General features: G+C 40.3%; 3 protein-coding genes across 3 annotated transcripts in view; 2 read left to right on the forward strand and 1 right to left on the reverse strand.

The window, feature by feature from the left end:
* doc2g (double C2-like domains, gamma) overlaps positions 1 to 4,138 on the forward strand; it is a 45,864-nt gene extending 41,726 nt beyond the window's left edge. The window contains exon 11 of the mRNA XM_069666659.1: positions 247 to 4,138. Coding sequence (XP_069522760.1) covers positions 247 to 386 — 140 coding nt within the window. The 3' untranslated portion in view covers positions 387 to 4,138. The remainder of the gene's footprint in view (positions 1 to 246) is intronic.
* A 137-nt stretch (positions 4,139 to 4,275) lies between these two features.
* On the reverse strand, positions 4,276 to 9,435 carry serping1 (serpin peptidase inhibitor, clade G (C1 inhibitor), member 1). The gene is made up of 9 exons (XM_069666258.1): positions 9,380 to 9,435; positions 9,122 to 9,286; positions 8,602 to 8,901; positions 8,224 to 8,439; positions 6,370 to 6,513; positions 6,052 to 6,255; positions 5,827 to 5,966; positions 4,900 to 5,122; positions 4,276 to 4,672 (listed from the first exon to the last, which is right to left on the reverse strand). The coding sequence occupies exons 2-9, from the start codon at positions 9,216 to 9,218 to the stop codon at positions 4,425 to 4,427; spliced, it is 1,572 nt and encodes a 523-aa protein (XP_069522359.1). The 5' UTR covers positions 9,219 to 9,286; positions 9,380 to 9,435; the 3' UTR covers positions 4,276 to 4,424.
* A 1,729-nt stretch (positions 9,436 to 11,164) lies between these two features.
* tmem134 (transmembrane protein 134) lies at positions 11,165 to 14,123 on the forward strand. The gene is made up of 8 exons (XM_069666461.1): positions 11,165 to 11,371; positions 11,829 to 12,088; positions 12,179 to 12,246; positions 12,339 to 12,425; positions 12,506 to 12,582; positions 12,956 to 13,000; positions 13,647 to 13,700; positions 13,808 to 14,123. The coding sequence occupies exons 2-8, from the start codon at positions 11,873 to 11,875 to the stop codon at positions 13,888 to 13,890; spliced, it is 630 nt and encodes a 209-aa protein (XP_069522562.1). The 5' UTR covers positions 11,165 to 11,371; positions 11,829 to 11,872; the 3' UTR covers positions 13,891 to 14,123.
* The last annotated feature ends 2,774 nt before the right edge of the window (positions 14,124 to 16,897 follow it).

The raw sequence follows: 16,897 nt of genomic DNA on the forward strand, positions 1-16,897 counted from the left end.
GTTTACAGAAATGTGACTCCACGTGAATGACAATGTAGGAGATGTTAACAAGCTGCTAACCAGCTTAATGGCAGAAAAAAATAAGGATTTCCGTATAATGTAGGATTTTTACGTTGTTGTATCAGGACTTCTTCCACAACTGGTTTCACTTCCTGTCACAGCTTCCTTTGATTCCTCCCATCTCCGTCTTTCTCCCCATCACCTCCTCATGCTCCTCTGTTTCTGCCTCTCCCTCTCTGTCTGCAGGCGGCGTGGAGCTGGGCATCAATGCAAGCGGACAGAGACTCAAACACTGGTTCGAGTGTCTCAAAAACAAAGGGAAGAAAGTGGAGTTCTGGCATACGCTCACACAGCAAGGAGCCCCGAGCAGTGACAAACCGGACTAGATTACACCAGACGTTCATGCATAGAAACACACACACACATACACACTAACACACACACACACACTTGTCTCACTGAAAGATGGTTGACAACAGAGACCAAGTGAAGCCAGAGCAAAGATAAAAAACGCAATAATAATGATGTTAAAAATTAAATCTGTCATAATTACAGCACCGAGTATTAGTATATGATATTCATACTAATATTAGTGATGGTAATGATGTGTAATCTGAATACATTTTTTTAAAATGTATTTTTTTCTAAAGGTGAACCAAATTGTGACGATGTCCTCATTAAAGTGTTGACGTAACAAAACAGTACTCACAAAAATTGTGCTTTAGACCTTACTGTATCGTGGAAGTGGCTCATACTCTGTCATTCAAATTTACACCTGATGAAGACATTTGAGATTAATGTACTCAAATTCATTCAGTGAAAGAGGCCAAAAGTTTGTGTGCACCCTAGTGACTCATAATGTGGTGTATAGCTAGCGGAGCGGGGGTGATTCTGTTGTAAGAAGTTTAGTGGTTGTTGATCTGATGCAAAACAACACACCGTCTTATAAAGCACAAAATGATCCATTTGGTGGATTTGTACCTTTACCGTTTCAGTGTTCTTGTTCTTATGTCTCTCATTGTCTTTCAGTGACAGTGGCTTTCTATACACCTTCATATCAGACATTGACATGTCAGCGCGCGTGCGTGTGTGTGTGTGTGTGTGTCTGTGTGTGCGTGATTGAGGGCTATGAGAATATGAGTGCCTACATTTTCTGTCTGTGTGTCTGTCTGCATTCACGCCATGCCCCATTCAAAATGTCTCCGTCCAACTGCAGAAGCACAGAGGTGTGAAGAAATAATAACAAAGGACAAGAAAGACCCATACAAGAGAAAATTCCTCTGCCACCTCCGCCACCGACACCACCGCAGGCCTCAGTGGGTGTGAGTGTCCCCGGCCGCAGGACACTTTGAAGCTGTCAATTGTGTGTCCCAGACCTTTGTCATCTTTCTCTCACAATGCCAGAAACTTTCAGAATTGAATACATCTTGCTAAATAACCTCTGACCGCTCATTTTGGTTCTCCTGATGAAAAAGCTGCGTCGGCGGCAGGCAGAACGGATATTACTTTTGGAGGTGCCGCTTGCGCCTTTACTTTTCCACGCAAGTTTTTTCTTCAGTGGCTCCAATTCTGCTCCAAAAGAGTCATCAATGATGCAACATTTCCTCCCTACAGGGCAATATCAAAGCAGTTGTGTATTAGTTTGGAAATTCGGGCATTTCAATGGTCCTGTTGTTTGATTTATGAGACCCAGAGCATGTAATGTCCCCCTAACTCAGCTTTTAACACCCTCTGACGCTGGAGATAAAAAGAAAGACGTAAAAGAAATCTACCATGAGAAAGAGGAGTCATTGCTGTGATCACTATTTCATTCATCCAATTGCTTACGACCTATTAAATATCAGGTCTTAAGTGTCATGTATTTCATCCTCTGGACAGGAAATAAGACCACTACATCTACTGTGTTACGGTGCGGACCCACTGCATGCGACCAGTTCGCCTACACTCGCGTCCGCTAAGCCTCTCTGGTCACTTATTGGGGTGAATTGAGGAGTCTGTTCAATCAAATCAACACCTCATGAGGTTTATTTACTGAATAGTACACCACGGTTTTCTTAAAATGAGTGATTATGACATAAGGGAGAAAAGCTGTTAAAAAATGGCGCCGCTTGCCTGGTGTGCGTTGCTAGGTATCCCAGTACGCTTTGAGCAGCGAATCGGCTGCTTGCGGTACGAGATGAATGGGGGCAATTTTTTGCCCGAGTGACTTCGCGTTCTGTCAGTACGCACCGTCAGTGTCTGCGCCACAGCTTAAACTGTGCACATGGTAGAAATGCAGACTCAAATGACCGTATTCACACAGCGGCCATTTTGCTCCGACGTCTTCTAATGCTGGTGAAATGTTGTTCTGCAGTGTTACAGGTTCTAAACTGTACAAATCATATTTCTGCTTGCCGATCATTGAGCAGCAGAAAAGAATAGTTAAAATCTGGAGGCACCTCTCGCCAAATTTCAAAGGAAAACGGCATATTTGATCACCCGTTAGCTAACGTCCACAGTTAGCTAACATCAGACAACAGCTAATGATTGCACCATTTCCTAGCTTACCGCTTGTTTACATTTAAGTTAAGAGTTACAGTGTAATATTACATTAGATAGGAATTTACACCTTTCCTTTTGTATCTTGTAACACTGCCACTAGTGTAGTGAGACAGGATCATACACTGCTTCCTTCCTAGCAAGTGGCGGAACGCTAACGTTAGCTGTTTTCTGACCCTAGCTAATAGATAATCAAATCTGTTTTTTTCTATATAAACATATGGCCAGATTTCAGATAACATTGATAATAATTTGTCAAATACCCTAAATGTATTATACTTACAACCTGGAAGGAGCAGTATGATATTATATCAGCATTTGAGCTTGAGCATGATGCGAGAGGAAGATGGTCGCTGCGGTCAATAAATGGACCGCCCTCCACTTAAACCTCAGGGGGGGTAAAAAGAGATAACACCCTGAATGGAAACTCCTGTGGCAGCAGGGGGCAGTGAATACTTACAAGCCAGGATCCAAGATATTGCAAACTACTCTAGATTGTACAGTTTATATTCATGTGTTATGTGTCCCTATGCACATCTCTACGTATTGATGGTGTATATTGCACAGACTTTCGCTGAGTTGTCTAGATGCCAGGATATCAGATTTACTCCCTCTGTTCATGTCTCACTCTGGTTCTGGGCGTACACTGCTGGTACACGAGAGCACACCCACAGTCGGTCAGTGGCCTCCGGGAGTTTTCTAACTGTTGAATCGATCCGGCTGCTCATATTCTTGGTGTCCTTCGACAACCTTGTGTCTCATCGTTGACTGCAAAAAATGGATCCTTCAGTGGTGAATTAGGTTTCGAATTAAAGGGCTTGGGTTTATTATCAGAGTTGGGACTAAACGATGTGTTATAACAGTGAGCTTAAACACATTTTCAGTTAGACCTTTTAAGAGGGTTGGGCAAGGATGTTGGGTTTTCTTCTGTACTTTTTCTATGCACATTAAAACACGCAGTACGTCAGCAGCGAGATAATCAAACCAAAACAAAAAGCATTATTGTGTTATCCTGACATTAAAGATGCATTTCTGGGAATCCTCAGTACTTTGATTGGGGCCGTGCTGGGTGACAGTGATCTAATAGAGTTCACATTCCTGGCATGATGGTTGCGTATTCCCGTCTGTGGATCTGTTGGTTCTGTTTACAGTCACCGAATTTTTCTGACTATTGTCTAATGACCCCGCTTTGCTTATGTAATCATTTTATCTGCAATACAGCTGCATGTTTAGCAATCACTATCAGCTTGTATAATAGAGCGCGACCTTAGCTGATCGTTCTGAATGTGGATGTGTTTACAGTCTCTGCCATCCATTCAGTCTCAGTGTGTTTCTGTTTGTGAATACAACGATTCAGGGTACTTTTTGCTCAGTTGCTGCGCTTAACCAAACAGGCTGTTGATTTCAAGAAACGAAACCTTTACTGTCACAGATTTTGACACTTGTCTTCCTTAAAAATGATATGAGTGGTGATGATGCAGGAGGGCAGGGGCGAATGAGATGGGGAATTCACTACTGCAGTTCCTGTGTATTCACTGTCAATGTCAATCACACAGTATGGCTGCCATCCTGTGGTGGGTTTGTGTAACTACTTCAAAAAATAAATTGAAGTTGTTTCAGTGGTCGTCTGTCTTCCTTTTGCATGTGATCCACATTTTGCGTAATCTTTATAAACACACGAAAGACAGCAAATGTGTTGGGTTAATGTGTTTATTCATCATCTTGGAAACATCCAGGCTTGTATATATGTTTCCCTGAGGCTCACTAACTACTTAGAGTAATACTGGTACTGGTTGAACATTGAAAGATAATTTTATGACAAGTATTTCATTCTGTCAGACAGCCTTTTGTTACCATATCTCACATTTCCCCTCCCCTGCTCTCTCTCATGGGTCAGTCACTCTCCCGATAAAGAGTGGCACATTGGCCTGGTCACTCCACAGCAGCATGATGAAAGGCCGCAGGGCAGAGAAGGAAGGGAAGGAGCGAGAGAACGACAAGCTGGTGACAGCTCCGGCCTCAACCCCGTGTTCGGTCAGAGCGAGGAAGGCTCTGTGTCTGGCATCGTCAAGGACCAACCTCTCTTCGGAGTTCAGGCCGCACAGCTTGGCATCTTCAAAGAGTGATGACAGTCCTGTTTGGGGGAAAGGGACAGAAAATTGCGGAGAGATAAAATTGCGGGGGAAATGCAGGGAGGAAAGCAAAGTAAAAGTGGATCAGATACAGAGAGACATCAAGGAGCAGAGAGTATCTTTTCTCAAGTGGGACTTAATAGCTTCACTTTAAAGTGATACACAGTCTCAAAGCATGGATGGTATTCATTTTTATGGTATTATGACAGACAAAAGTACAAAAACAAACCTAATTTTTTTATAAGTATGTTCAGGTCTGGCTGGACATCCATCTTGATCTGGGGCAGAGTGACCTCGACGGGCTCAGGAGATGTTGTTTTCATCTGGTCAATCAACTGACGCACAGCCGTGTCCGTCATCTTCTCCTCCAGCTGCTGCAGGCCGGTTGCTGTGTTGGAGCGAGGCAGCAGGACGTAAAGACTGTTTTCATCCGAGAGAGGAAACCTCGCCACCTGTTCGCAAAAAGAGAAACCCACGTATAACCGTATAGCCTGGGGTTTTCGTATTCTAACACTACTGATGCTCTGCCTCACACATCAAACTACTGCAACAAAATGGGATCACTTAGTAGCTGCGGGCTGTTTGTTTTTACTTTGGCAAATTCTCACCATTTAAAATATTCCAAATTAGCTAAAAGCAGTTCCTGTTTGCAGTTTAAAGGTGTTGGTATTTTCCAATAGATAACACTAAGGCGCAGAGTGTTAAAAAGAAAGAAAAACAGCAAACACAAATCATCATTACAGTCAATATAAATTTGGTAGATGGTGGGTTCAGGTGGGTTCAGGTATTACAAAACCCAGACCAACACATCGCTATTAAAAAAAAACTCTATTATACATACATACTTATTACACCATGCTTTGGGGTTAAATTCTAGCTAGCTGCTTGCTCATACCACATCTTGTACGCACAAATTACCAAACAGGTTTGACTTATTCAGAACGACTGTCCCCATATTAATAAACCTGTGGAAGCATATTGTATGTTATGCACCACTCGATGTAGTAACATCAGGTTTTTCTCTGTTTTTTTAGGTAATTTGCTGCATTCAGCCATTAAGATGGCCGTTCACCTCACCTGTATCTTTGCCTCACATTTCACCTTCTGTTTTCTATCATGCAAATAAGTGGGTAAATGGGTGTTGGCTGGTCTTTACCTCTGACTGTAGTTCCGGGTTGTACATCACAGACAGCATGTATGTCTGGTGGTAGAGGGTAGGCACCTTCACCATGTCACCATTCAGTTTTGTGAAAAGTCCTTTATGGGGTTTTGGATCAAACTTGACCTTCCATTGACCTGAGGCAGACACACGCAAGGTTTAATACCTTTCCACAATTTTCACATGAACACACATGGACACTTGTGCAAATATACTACTGACCACTAAAGGAGACAGCGTTGAGCAGCATCAGCTGTGTGTTAGAGGATACAGTGTCAACCAAATGTGTGATTTTATTGTTGGTCTTTTTTGCCACCCAGCTGTTGATCATCTGCGCGTTTTCCTCGATGTTTTCGAGCAGCTTTGTTGGCTCTGCCTCATAAAACTCAATGGACTGGTTAGTGAAGGACTCACTCAGATTCATTTCTGAGGGAGAGAACACAGAAACCATGATGAGCTACAAAGACAGAGGGTGTTTTTTACTCAGAATCTCTGCATCTTTCTCTTTACAGAGTTGTTTTGCGAGTGTGACAGTAGTACGTGGGTTATAGTAGATCTGAGAAGCCATCTGCATGGAGCTGGCCAACTTCTCTCTCAGCTTCATCATCTGGAAGTGAACGCAGTGGAAGTCATGAGGCACAAAGAGCGCCCTCTCAATGGCTTTACGGGTGTCACCTCTGGCACCTGAAGGGAACAGGGGAAAAAAAGACTATAAATAAAGAGCAAAGAAGAAAGCCACAAAGAATGTCTGACATTTAGTTAAAGTAGAGGAAAACTGTTGTGACATTCAAAGTGAGAGACGTTATGTAACTGCCAGGTCATCTAAAAGCATTTCTTGTGTACATGAGCACCGGCAACAAAGGGATAAAGTTGCTTGTTAGAGCAGAGAAACTTAAAGGATAAGGTAGGCATTATTCTAAAGTTTTCCTACTAAAAAATCCCAAAAGAAATTCCAAAACAACTCCTAGTAGCTTCCTAGGAGTTTATTCCATGGTTATGGAAAGAAGGCTCCAGCCAATTGCCAATTCTCAGATTCAGAAGGAGAAAAACATATTCCACCCTGGCAGTGGGGCAGTGGACACGCTCTATTGCAGGGTTATTGGGTGGGGGGGGGGGGGGTCATGGGAGCTTACTCATCCAGTCTACATTTGCTTTCTGGACTTGAGAAGGCCAAAGACAGTGTCCAGTAGGGGTACTGAGGAAGTGCTAGAAGCCATCCTGTCCTTGTATTACTAAAGTGAGCACTGTGTCTGCATCCTAGGCACAAAGTCAAAGACGTTCCCAGTGGGTGTTGACCTCTGTCAGGGTTGTCCCTTGTCACATATGCTGTTTATTATTTTCATGGACAGGATCTCAAGGCCCAGCCAGGGGGGGAGAGAATGACCAGTTTAGGGTCCTCAGAATTGAATCTCTGCTTTATGCAGATGATGTTGTTCTGTAGGCTTATTCAAAATGTGACCTACCGGCTAATTTGAAGGGGTAGTCACAGCACCTTCCAGCCTAAGGCCAGGGGGAATTGCTTCTCTGGGATGGGGACTTACTGACTTACTGCCTAAAGCAAAAAGAAAGTATGAAAGTATACCAGGGTTTATTTCTATTTCACAAGTGAGAGTAAAACTGATTGTGAGATAGATTGGTGCCGCGGGGGGGTCAGCACAACTGGCCCGTATTAAAAAGAGAGATGAGCTAGAAGGAAACGCTTTTTTTAATTTAGTATTTAGTTGATCCTAGTTCCAACGCTCAACCATTGTCATAGGCTTTGGGTAGTGACAAAAATGAGATCATTGAGAGAATCGGTCAAAATGAGTTTCCTCCGCAGGGTGCTGTGGCACAGCCTTAGAGAAAGCGGGAGCTCTGGGTGCCTGAGTAGTGCCACTGCTCCTTCGTATTTTAACGAGTAAGCCGAGTGTGTTTGGGCATCTGATTATGTTGCCTCAAGGATGCCTTCCTTAAAAGGTTTCAGGAATGTCCAACTGGAAGGAAACCCCAAGGTAGACCCAGAGCGTGATCAAGGGATTTTATATCTCAACTGGCCTGAATCACCCAAAGAGGAGTAAGAACACGTTGCTTGGGAGAGGGACGTATAGACTAACCTGCTTAGCCTGCTGCCAAAGCAACGGCCCCCAGATAAGTAAAAGAAAACAGTTGGATGTATGGATTTGACATTTAAAAGCTAAATAAGGTTTTGTCTTTTCAGTTTTTCAAAGAGGAGTAAAAAGTGTTTTTGTTGGAACTATTTTCATAGGTGGATTTGGACACTGTAGTAAATTTGGCAGCAGGATAGGTTTGTGTAACTCCAAGTTGTTGCCAATAGGAATAAAATGATATATCACCAGACTAATAATCAATCATACAATTGATATAAATATGAGGAACTGGCTTCCCTTTTCATACCTAGCAACAAATGGGACAATGCCCCACCGATACTGATCGGAGACAAGAGCAAGTTGCCAGAGGGCTGTGACTGTCTGAGGTAAGAATACAGCTTCATGGAAAACTCTGCCATGGATTCCTGCAACATGGGTTCCCCTGTGCGACTGTTCTCATCAGGGCAGGGCTCCCATGGTTGGGTGAGGCCACTGCATGAGTAAGGAACGTCGGTAGGAGCAACTGGAAGAAAGTAAGGATGGTTAGAAATGTACATAAATGTTATTCCTACTATAAAACAGTACATCAACATGGTCTGGAAAGTAGATCTTTATTTCTCATTTGGAGCTTATTAGTTTGTCATTTCGTGTAGTAAGGGTATAAAGAAAGGGTTGCCAAACCTACCTTCAATAAAAATGAATACAGTGCTAAGGGTCTTCCCCTCTGATTCACAAAAGTATTTCCCTGTATCTGTCAAGACAGTGTCTCTGAGTATGATGGTCTGGTCATGATCAGATGGATAAAGCTGTTCTATCCTCTTATCATCATCACTTGAATTGTCCTCAGTGTTCAGCTGTGCCCTCTGGCCCAACCTTGTCTCCTTGAACCAAAGTGCATTAGCTGTAACTTGGCTGGTACGTGGGAAATAGCACGGGAGGTTACCGCTGTTGCCTTCAGTTATCTTAATGGTATAGACATTTGGAGCTGTGCAGAGAGACACAAACACTTTTAGTAATACTTTTTTAACTTTTATACATACATACATACATACATACATATATATTATATATATATATATATAACCTTATACATATATAAAAATACATTCGAAACTATCCAAATTGAAAGTATATGACTTTTTGTGAATAAAATAAAAATTCCATGTACTTATGATTGAAGAAAAATGTGTAACTTTGTTACTTACTAACAACAACAATGTTGTACTTCATACTAATCTCCATGTTGTTCTCCTTCACTGAGCACTCATACTCGCCATTGTTGGCAGCAGTTACAGGGGACATAGAGAGAATCAAGCCATCTTTTTTAACTGTAGGCGACCCACGCAACGTGAGTTGACTTATAGCTTCACCTGTTTTAAGAGAAAGATAAAACTGAAAAATGTTATATCAGTTTTTGCAAAACACAGTTAATAGCTGTGGTAGTCACAGGAATATAATATGACCATTGAATTTCCAAGTGACTGGTTCTCCACTGAAATCAGTTGATAGGGGACAGGGCAGCTCCAGAGTGGAACCAGGCGTCACCATGAGTTCTGTGCATGACGAAAACTAGACAAAAAAACAGATGTAAATATATGAATGAAAGCTGCTTATTTCAACAGTAAAGAAAGATTAGGTTTAGGCCCTTTGGCGGACTAAGTAATGGTTCTTGAAAATACTGGTAAATAATGTGGCTGAGCTTTAAAGAGTTAATTTTTCATTTCTCAGGTAAGTTTACCTCAAAAATGAGCAGCAGGAGGCAAAGTGTGGCCGGGAGTCGCATCTGAAGTAGAGCACAGAGCAAAAGGAGCAATATAGGATTTCAAAATGAATTTGGCATCAACAAGCCAGAAGAAAGATCAATATGTGTTGCAATCTGTACAAAAATGTGACCCACTATTAAAACTTATCTAACTGTGATCGTCAAGTAAGAACTTTTCCAAAGGTACACCTTTGTCAGCAATTGATCCAATAAAAAACTTCAGAAGATAAGTATTTTAGTTAATAGCAAAACTAGCAGCAAAATAATATTACTTTGTTAAGTGATCCACAAAATCCACAAAAAGTCTGAAAAGATAAAATAACTCACGCTTCTTCAATTTCCAGATGTATCCAGATGCAGTCACTTGTTTTGTTTTTCTTTTCAGCTAATGTTTCTGCCACATCCGGCTCCTGTTACTCCTTCTAAAACCTGACCGTCTGCTCCCCTGAACTGAAACCAACAATGGCTTATCTATGATTGTTAGTTTAGGGATGTTTGTTTGCGTGGTGCAGATCTTCTGACTTGCTGGAAATCACATGATTTCACATGTTGGCATAAGATACAAAGTGGGACGATTTATATTGCTGGTTTTTATCAAAGCATGTATTCTTGAACTTCAAACATGTAATATTTAAATAATGATACTTGATCCTTCTTGACAAGTGGAATAACAGTAAATGTAACTTAACTTCCTTCCTCCAATTTGAGCAAAAAGAAAGATTAGATAACGCTTAGAAGTTATTATGGTTTTCTTAGACTACTCTACCTGACACTATACAAGTAGAACAGATGTAGCCTAATAAGTCGATTATAAACTGGGTGACAATTACTTTTCCAAACGTTATATATACCTTTTTCTTTTTAATCATTTTGAGGTTTTAACTATCAGACTATCAATCAGATTGGTTGACAAAGAGAATAATCAGACTATAAATCAATTAGGAAATTATAAGTTGCACACCTAATGCAATTAGTTTAACAGTTAGCCTTCATATTTTATGCACTGAGCAGGCATACGTTTAGTGTAGCCTAATATTCCTACCTTTCATGAGCAAGCGCGGCATGTCCAGCTTTGTGCCCATTTCCACCAGACTCATTAACACCTGAGCTAGTGTGTGTGCTTTATGTCTTCATAGACATTATTAGTCTAACTTATTCTTAATGGTGAAATTTTAAACCGTTTTTTAAAGCTGCACTTGTTTGTTGTCTCCTACATAAAGTTCTTTGAAGTTTCAAGTATTTAAGTTAAATAGCCTACATAGCTACAGGCTGTATTTTAACGACAATAAGTATAGTTGTTGTTTAGCACATTTCCAATGCAGGGATTTCAATAGTAAAAGAGTATTTTTTTCAGTTTAGTAAAAGTAGCCTACTGTTACTGAAATAAATGACGAATACTTGGTCCACCATTAGCCTAAGTTAGAGCGTCGATCGACAAACCTACACTCGATTAAGCGGACTGTTTCCCGAGGAGATCTTTGGGCGTAATCAGTCGTGTGCATTCGAGGTCCGGGTGTTAACGAAACGGATTCAAAACTTTTACAAAAGCGTTTTTCGAACTCGTAAACAAAACAAAAACTTTTCGGAAGTCTTTCTATAGACTTGCCATGCATTGTAAAAGAATGTGACCCGTGTTTCAGAATCGTGGAGTCGAGTCCGGCCTCCCTGGAGAAAAGAGTAACTTTTGAAGACAGTAAGTTTTCATCCTGGTCATATGATCGACTAGCGGAAAGAGCACAAACAATGGCAGAGACTTAAAGCACACGCACATTTAGCTTTTGGTTCATATAGTTAGCTTTGCTTTCATCCGCTTAAAAATGTAAGCCAATTCGTGGGAGATCTGTTGCTATTTCATGACTTTTCTTTATATATTAGGAGGTTTAGCTTTTAAAAAGTAGTAAACTTGGTCGCCAGAGGATATGAGCTTCGTACTTAAAGGCATGTGTCGCTTACTTTTAATCTTTAAAGAGTAACGAACAGGCTGACGGGGTCAAAATGCCATACAACCAAAACACAAGAAGTGTATAAAGTCTTTGTTTTTAAACATTTAACACCACAACTCGTGTAAATAATGAAAATTACCACTGAAATGTTTTTTTCATAGCTTCAACTATATGTACTAACATTGAGTTTTTACTCTGGACCCGCAGTGAGCATCCAGCTACAGGACCTCAGGGTGTAAGAGGCGATAACCATGGCAACTCAGTTTAGTATTGACGATGCCTTCGTGTTGGAGGGAGACGAGGAGGGAGCCGTGTCTGATGGCGAGCCGCAGGCATGGAAAGGCAGAGAGAAGGACAGAGAAGGAGGAGAGATGACATTTGGTCCTCTTACTTTCTCCAAACAACCTCAGACTCATCCCTCGCCTGCTGCCGCTGGCTCCCTCGAACACAGTAACCTGAAGTATCAGGTAAGAATACTACCTGTGTGTGCACAAATATAAGGGCTAGAAGTAGTTTTCTTCTAACTGTAACTTATTTATCGTGTGTTGTTTCTTCAGAATCTGGAAAATGAAGATGCCTTGGGCAGCAACGGCAATTACTCTTTCAATAACTTCTTCAAAATCAGGTGTTTTTCTACAGCTAGAACTATTGATATTGCCCCCGTCGCCTGTGTTTTCTCTGAATGTGAGATAAACCCTGTTTCTGCTCTCTCCACAGTGACCCTGCTAATCTGTCGTACTGCAGCTCCCAGTGGTCCTTCAGCACCTTGAGTTCTGTCACACAGCTTTCTGCACACTGCTGCGGGTCAGTTCAAACACACTCACATGCTGTCTCACACACAGGAACAAACACTGTTGCTTAAAAAATAATGTTTTGTTGTGCAGGTGGGTGTCTCATCCGCTGGTGAAGAAAAACAGAAAGGTTGTTCTGGCTTCTTTCCTTCTCCTCATCACTGGAGTCGGTAAGTCTTAACTGGAAGTTTTTTTGTCAATAAATCTAAATTATCCAAGTTATCATGCTCCTGTTTGTCTCATGTTTTCCAGGGTGTCTCCTACTGATTATTTTTATGTCACGGGAATATTATTTAGCCATAATGACTTTACCACTGAAAGATTAGTTATTAGTTATAGTTAATAAAATGGATGAAATATCAGTGATCAAAGTTTACACCTGGTAGTTTGTTTAGTGTTGTGACATACAGCAGCATGCTGAACTTTGTCCCCTTGTTGATCCTCTCTGTTTAACAGGTTTTTCCCAAAGTTACTTAACTCACTATAATATTCACTCATTTGTCTCCCAATTCATTGACATAGTTTTTTTTTCTTTCTTTTTAGCTCTTATTTTCACAGGTATTGTCATACAGCTGAATCCAAATGCAGGTAAGGTCTAAAAAAGCATCTAGATAAACTTTTCTTTTTTCGGGTTCCACAAATGAATAAGACTGGAAGTCCAAACACAAGATCAGCTATCATTATTTAAGCATTATAAGAGAGAGCACATCACGCTTGAGCAAAGGTCCAGACCTAATAATTGTTTGGACATTTGAAAAATCCTTTTGAGGGACTCCAGTACAGTGTCTTTTAAACTTTGGGGAAAACCCTTTTGTGCATTTTTGAAGCTACACTGATGACGGTTTTGTGCACGATTCAGTGCTGGAGTTGCTGCCAAAACTGCAGGAAGTTACTCTCCCGATCCAGAAATACTGTATTACAGCAGGCGACCCCCACAGGAAACCACAAAAATCGTGTTGATACGCTGCTTTTATACACTGTTACTGTAGGGATTAAACAAACATGATATTATTTTGGTTTATTAGTGGGCTTTAGACAGATTTTATCACCTGTGGACAAAGCTAAGCCATCAGTCTACTAGCTGTAGCAATATGTAGCGTTCATGGCCTTTAAAATCCAAGACGATACAAGTGTTTTTTCCCCCCCAAATTATTGAACTATTCCTTTAAATTTTACTCTGTGTATGTGATTGTGTGTTTATTGGTGGTTGTAACTGATGAAACTCTCCTTACAGGTGTTTCAAGTGCTATTTTCTTTGTACCTGGATTTCTTCTCTTCATCCCTGGAGGTAAATTCATGATTTGGTTCCTTGAGCTTTAGATTCACTTTACCTGTTCCAGTAAATGCAGGCTTTCATTTTCTATATTAAAAATGTCATTCCCTGTATTTTCCCAGTGTACCATGTGATATACATCAGCTGTGCTGTCCGCGGAAGAAGAGGCTTCAAACTGTTCTACCTACCATATTTTGAAAAATGACATTTTTAAAGAGACACTACACTCTCACTACGTTTCTTTCTCAAAATGAATGCTATAAATTGTATTAAGTATTTTTTTTCTTGTTTTTTCTTGTCATTGTTATGACCACTGCTAATTCAACCACTCAGTGCCACGACTATGTTTCCGCCACATGAACTGACATTGCTATATATGTACTCAAAAAGAAGGAGATTGGTCCTGCCTGTGTTTTCTGTGTTGTGTGAATAATGACTGTGAAATAACAATTAAACTTTTTTATATTATAATTTGTGTCAGTTGAAATTTTTTCTATATAGGGGCAGCATTAGATCTGTTCTGGGTTGGGGTTCAAGTAAAGTATAATCTGTGTTTGTGTTTGGGTGCTGGGAAGTTCAAAGAAGGCAAAGTTGTCTCGCTGGCTTGTGGTAAAAATCTTTTAAAGTTAGTTTCAGGACTGCTTGTCCTGCTTAAACCATTATTGTATCCTGTTTATTCTGTGGCTGTCTACCCTGAAAATTAGCGGCATACTCTATTTTTGACTATCTTGGTTCCAAATTCTGGTTTGACTTCACAAAGGACGTAAAATGTCCTGTGTTTGCTTGCTACTGTTTCAGAATGTTGCAGTAGTTTGGAAGATTAAATTAGTAAATCAGTAGCAGCTTTTCAACAGAGATTAAAATGAAGTATAAAAGTTTTAATTTACACCCTTTAGCCTCTTGGGACCAAACATGCACCCAGACAACCTCATGCAGATGTTAATTGCCATCTGCTGCTTGTCTCAATAGGTAACTGCTTCAACTTTGGAATAAATTAACAGAAAATTATATTTTAAAAGATCAGGTTGGATGCTTGTCAGTATTCTTTTGGTCACAGATCAAACTGCAACTGTTATGCAACTGTGCCTGTGGGTTATTATTATTAGGGTAACTGGCACACTGGTGAAATCCAACCTTGTGCATGACTCACTTTTTTTTTTATCCTTGTAGTTCAAAAATGTATCTGTTATTATTAAGACCTTCAAGTAAGAGCCATTCAGATACGCTGCAGATGTTTATATTGTTTGCTCTGAGCACTTATCTGTCTGCCTGTTGTGCAACATTCTTAGCTTAAAGAGTGATTCATTTTGTGCTTTATATTTAAACACTTAATATTTTTGCTTTTAGCATTAACACAAAAATTGCTCGTCAGTAATGATAGATAACCTCTAAACTCACCTCTTTCCACTGTGTATGAACCCTGAAGTACGGTCACATCAGTCACCAACTTGAGTGTGGCAGAAAGAATCCGCTAGGTCTAAAAAACACATCACGTCAGCTCTTACAATCTACGGTTCACCCACACAGCAGGGTTCAGTTATTTAACCTTCCCTCAGCACTGTGTAGGTGTGAAAGGCTGCAGTCAATTAATATCTCAAACACTATACTGTTTTTTTCTGCACCTGTAAGAGCACAACTCTAGCATTCTTGTGAAATGCTACATTTTTTCTCAGGGTGTTGGTTCATCAATCGCAGCTTCATACCCAGTGATCTTTTTACCTGGCCCTCAGGAAAAGAGACCCATCAATTTTTCAAAGGACTCATACCTGAGTCTCAGTGCCACCAGTGCTCATTTTCACAGTGGCAAACTGTAGGGGAAATGTGTGAGGGGATAGAGGTCTTCTGAAATGTCAGAATAAAACATTGATGACAAGCTGTCCTTTGATTTCCATGGTGATGCTGTGTGTAAGAAAGCACATCAGCACATGTATTTTTAAAGGAAACTTCAGAGTTTTAATGTTTTGCACATTTATGAAGTTGTTTTATTGAATCTGTTCTTACCTTTTATTTTATCTGCTGGTATGGCTCACTATCCCCCAAAAACAAAAACAGACTGCAGGGTATTGTAAAAGTGTGTGGCAGAATTGCAGGCATACATTAGCCTATGCCAAGATGCAGGCCCAACAGACACAAACACTTCTTTGTCCCTGCTTCCATTGGCTTTTTAAATGGTTAAACAACATAGATTTGTACTTACTGTGGTTATTGTGGTGTGTTTATACTACTTATTATTTATTGATGTTTTGTGTGGTATGCTGTGTTGATTGTTGTGTGGTCTCTGCTGGCTGTAAAATAAATTGGCCCTCGGGGATAATAAAGTTACCTTGAGAATACAATTGATAGTCGGCCTGCTGGTACAATTTTAGAGCAAAAATCACTCTATTCAGGTTTGAAGTGTAACTAGTGGAGGTAAGAAACCACGTAAATTACCACTGTAGGACATTGTTACTTGACATTTTCCACATGCACAAGTGTATTTTCTTTTCTTACAGGCACATGTGTAGTATTTCAAATATGCAGTACAGCAAGATGAGTCAATGTCAGTTTTTCTGAGACCTAATTATAATAAGGTAATGGATTATCTGGGAATGAGTTATAGGGACATTATTTATGGAAAGTTACATTTGTTTGGAGTGTTTTAAATATAATTGTTGAATTCTGTAAACAGATACGTAATGTTTGATTGTTTGTTTGTTTTAATAATATAGTTAAACTGACTTATGAGCCTCTCCTTCACCACTGGAGCATGTAATATACCCATACTGGTATATTGTTTGGGATGTGATGATTTTCTGAGTTTATTATGGATTTTGTATTTCAAACTTAATCTTTAAAGTAACAATTGCAGCTATTAGATAAGTGTAATTGCAAAAAATAATACAATATTTCCCATGTGGTTGCATTAACCGGAAATACTACCTCATAATAATACCTAATTAGGCCTGCCTGAAATTTCTACATGTAAGCTAAGTTTGCATTCAGTATGATAAAAGCTAAACTATTCGTGGCGTTTTCATTGTTGGTATGCAAGGAAGTTGAATAGTTTACATTTGTTGTCCGTTCTCGTGATAAATACAAAAGGATTCTGCATTTAGAGGGCAGCATGTACTATACCGCGGTAATGCTGTCTACGTGTAGAGGGCGCTCTGAGGCCTAAGCAGTGACGTCTCACGAATCGACTGCCCTCGGCAAACATCGTGTTTTGTCGGAAA

Source organism: Semicossyphus pulcher, unplaced genomic scaffold (genome assembly GCF_022749685.1).
Source record: "Semicossyphus pulcher isolate SPU_LCO1_2020_fin unplaced genomic scaffold, fSemPul1.0.p SCAF_17, whole genome shotgun sequence".
NCBI lineage: Eukaryota > Metazoa > Chordata > Actinopteri > Labriformes > Labridae > Semicossyphus > Semicossyphus pulcher.

Bases quoted from the DNA above. Each gene is read 5' to 3' on its own strand.
- serping1 (XM_069666258.1), bottom strand. From the start codon at position 9,218: ATGTCCCCTGTAACTGCTGCCAACAATGGCGAGTATGAGTGCTCAGTG. The intron at 5,123-5,826 runs GTAAAGACCAGC...TTTTGCGAACAG, and splicing joins ACCCGGAACTACAGTCAGAG to GTGGCGAGGTTTCCTCTCTC. The intron at 4,673-4,899 runs GTTTGTTTTTGT...TCCCCCAAACAG, and splicing joins CATACTTATAAAAAAATTAG to GACTGTCATCACTCTTTGAA.
- tmem134 (XM_069666461.1), top strand. From the start codon at position 11,873: ATGGCAACTCAGTTTAGTATTGACGATGCCTTCGTGTTGGAGGGAGAC. The intron at 12,089-12,178 runs GTAAGAATACTA...TTGTTTCTTCAG, and splicing joins ACAGTAACCTGAAGTATCAG to AATCTGGAAAATGAAGATGC. The intron at 12,247-12,338 runs GTGTTTTTCTAC...CTCTCTCCACAG, and splicing joins AATAACTTCTTCAAAATCAG to TGACCCTGCTAATCTGTCGT.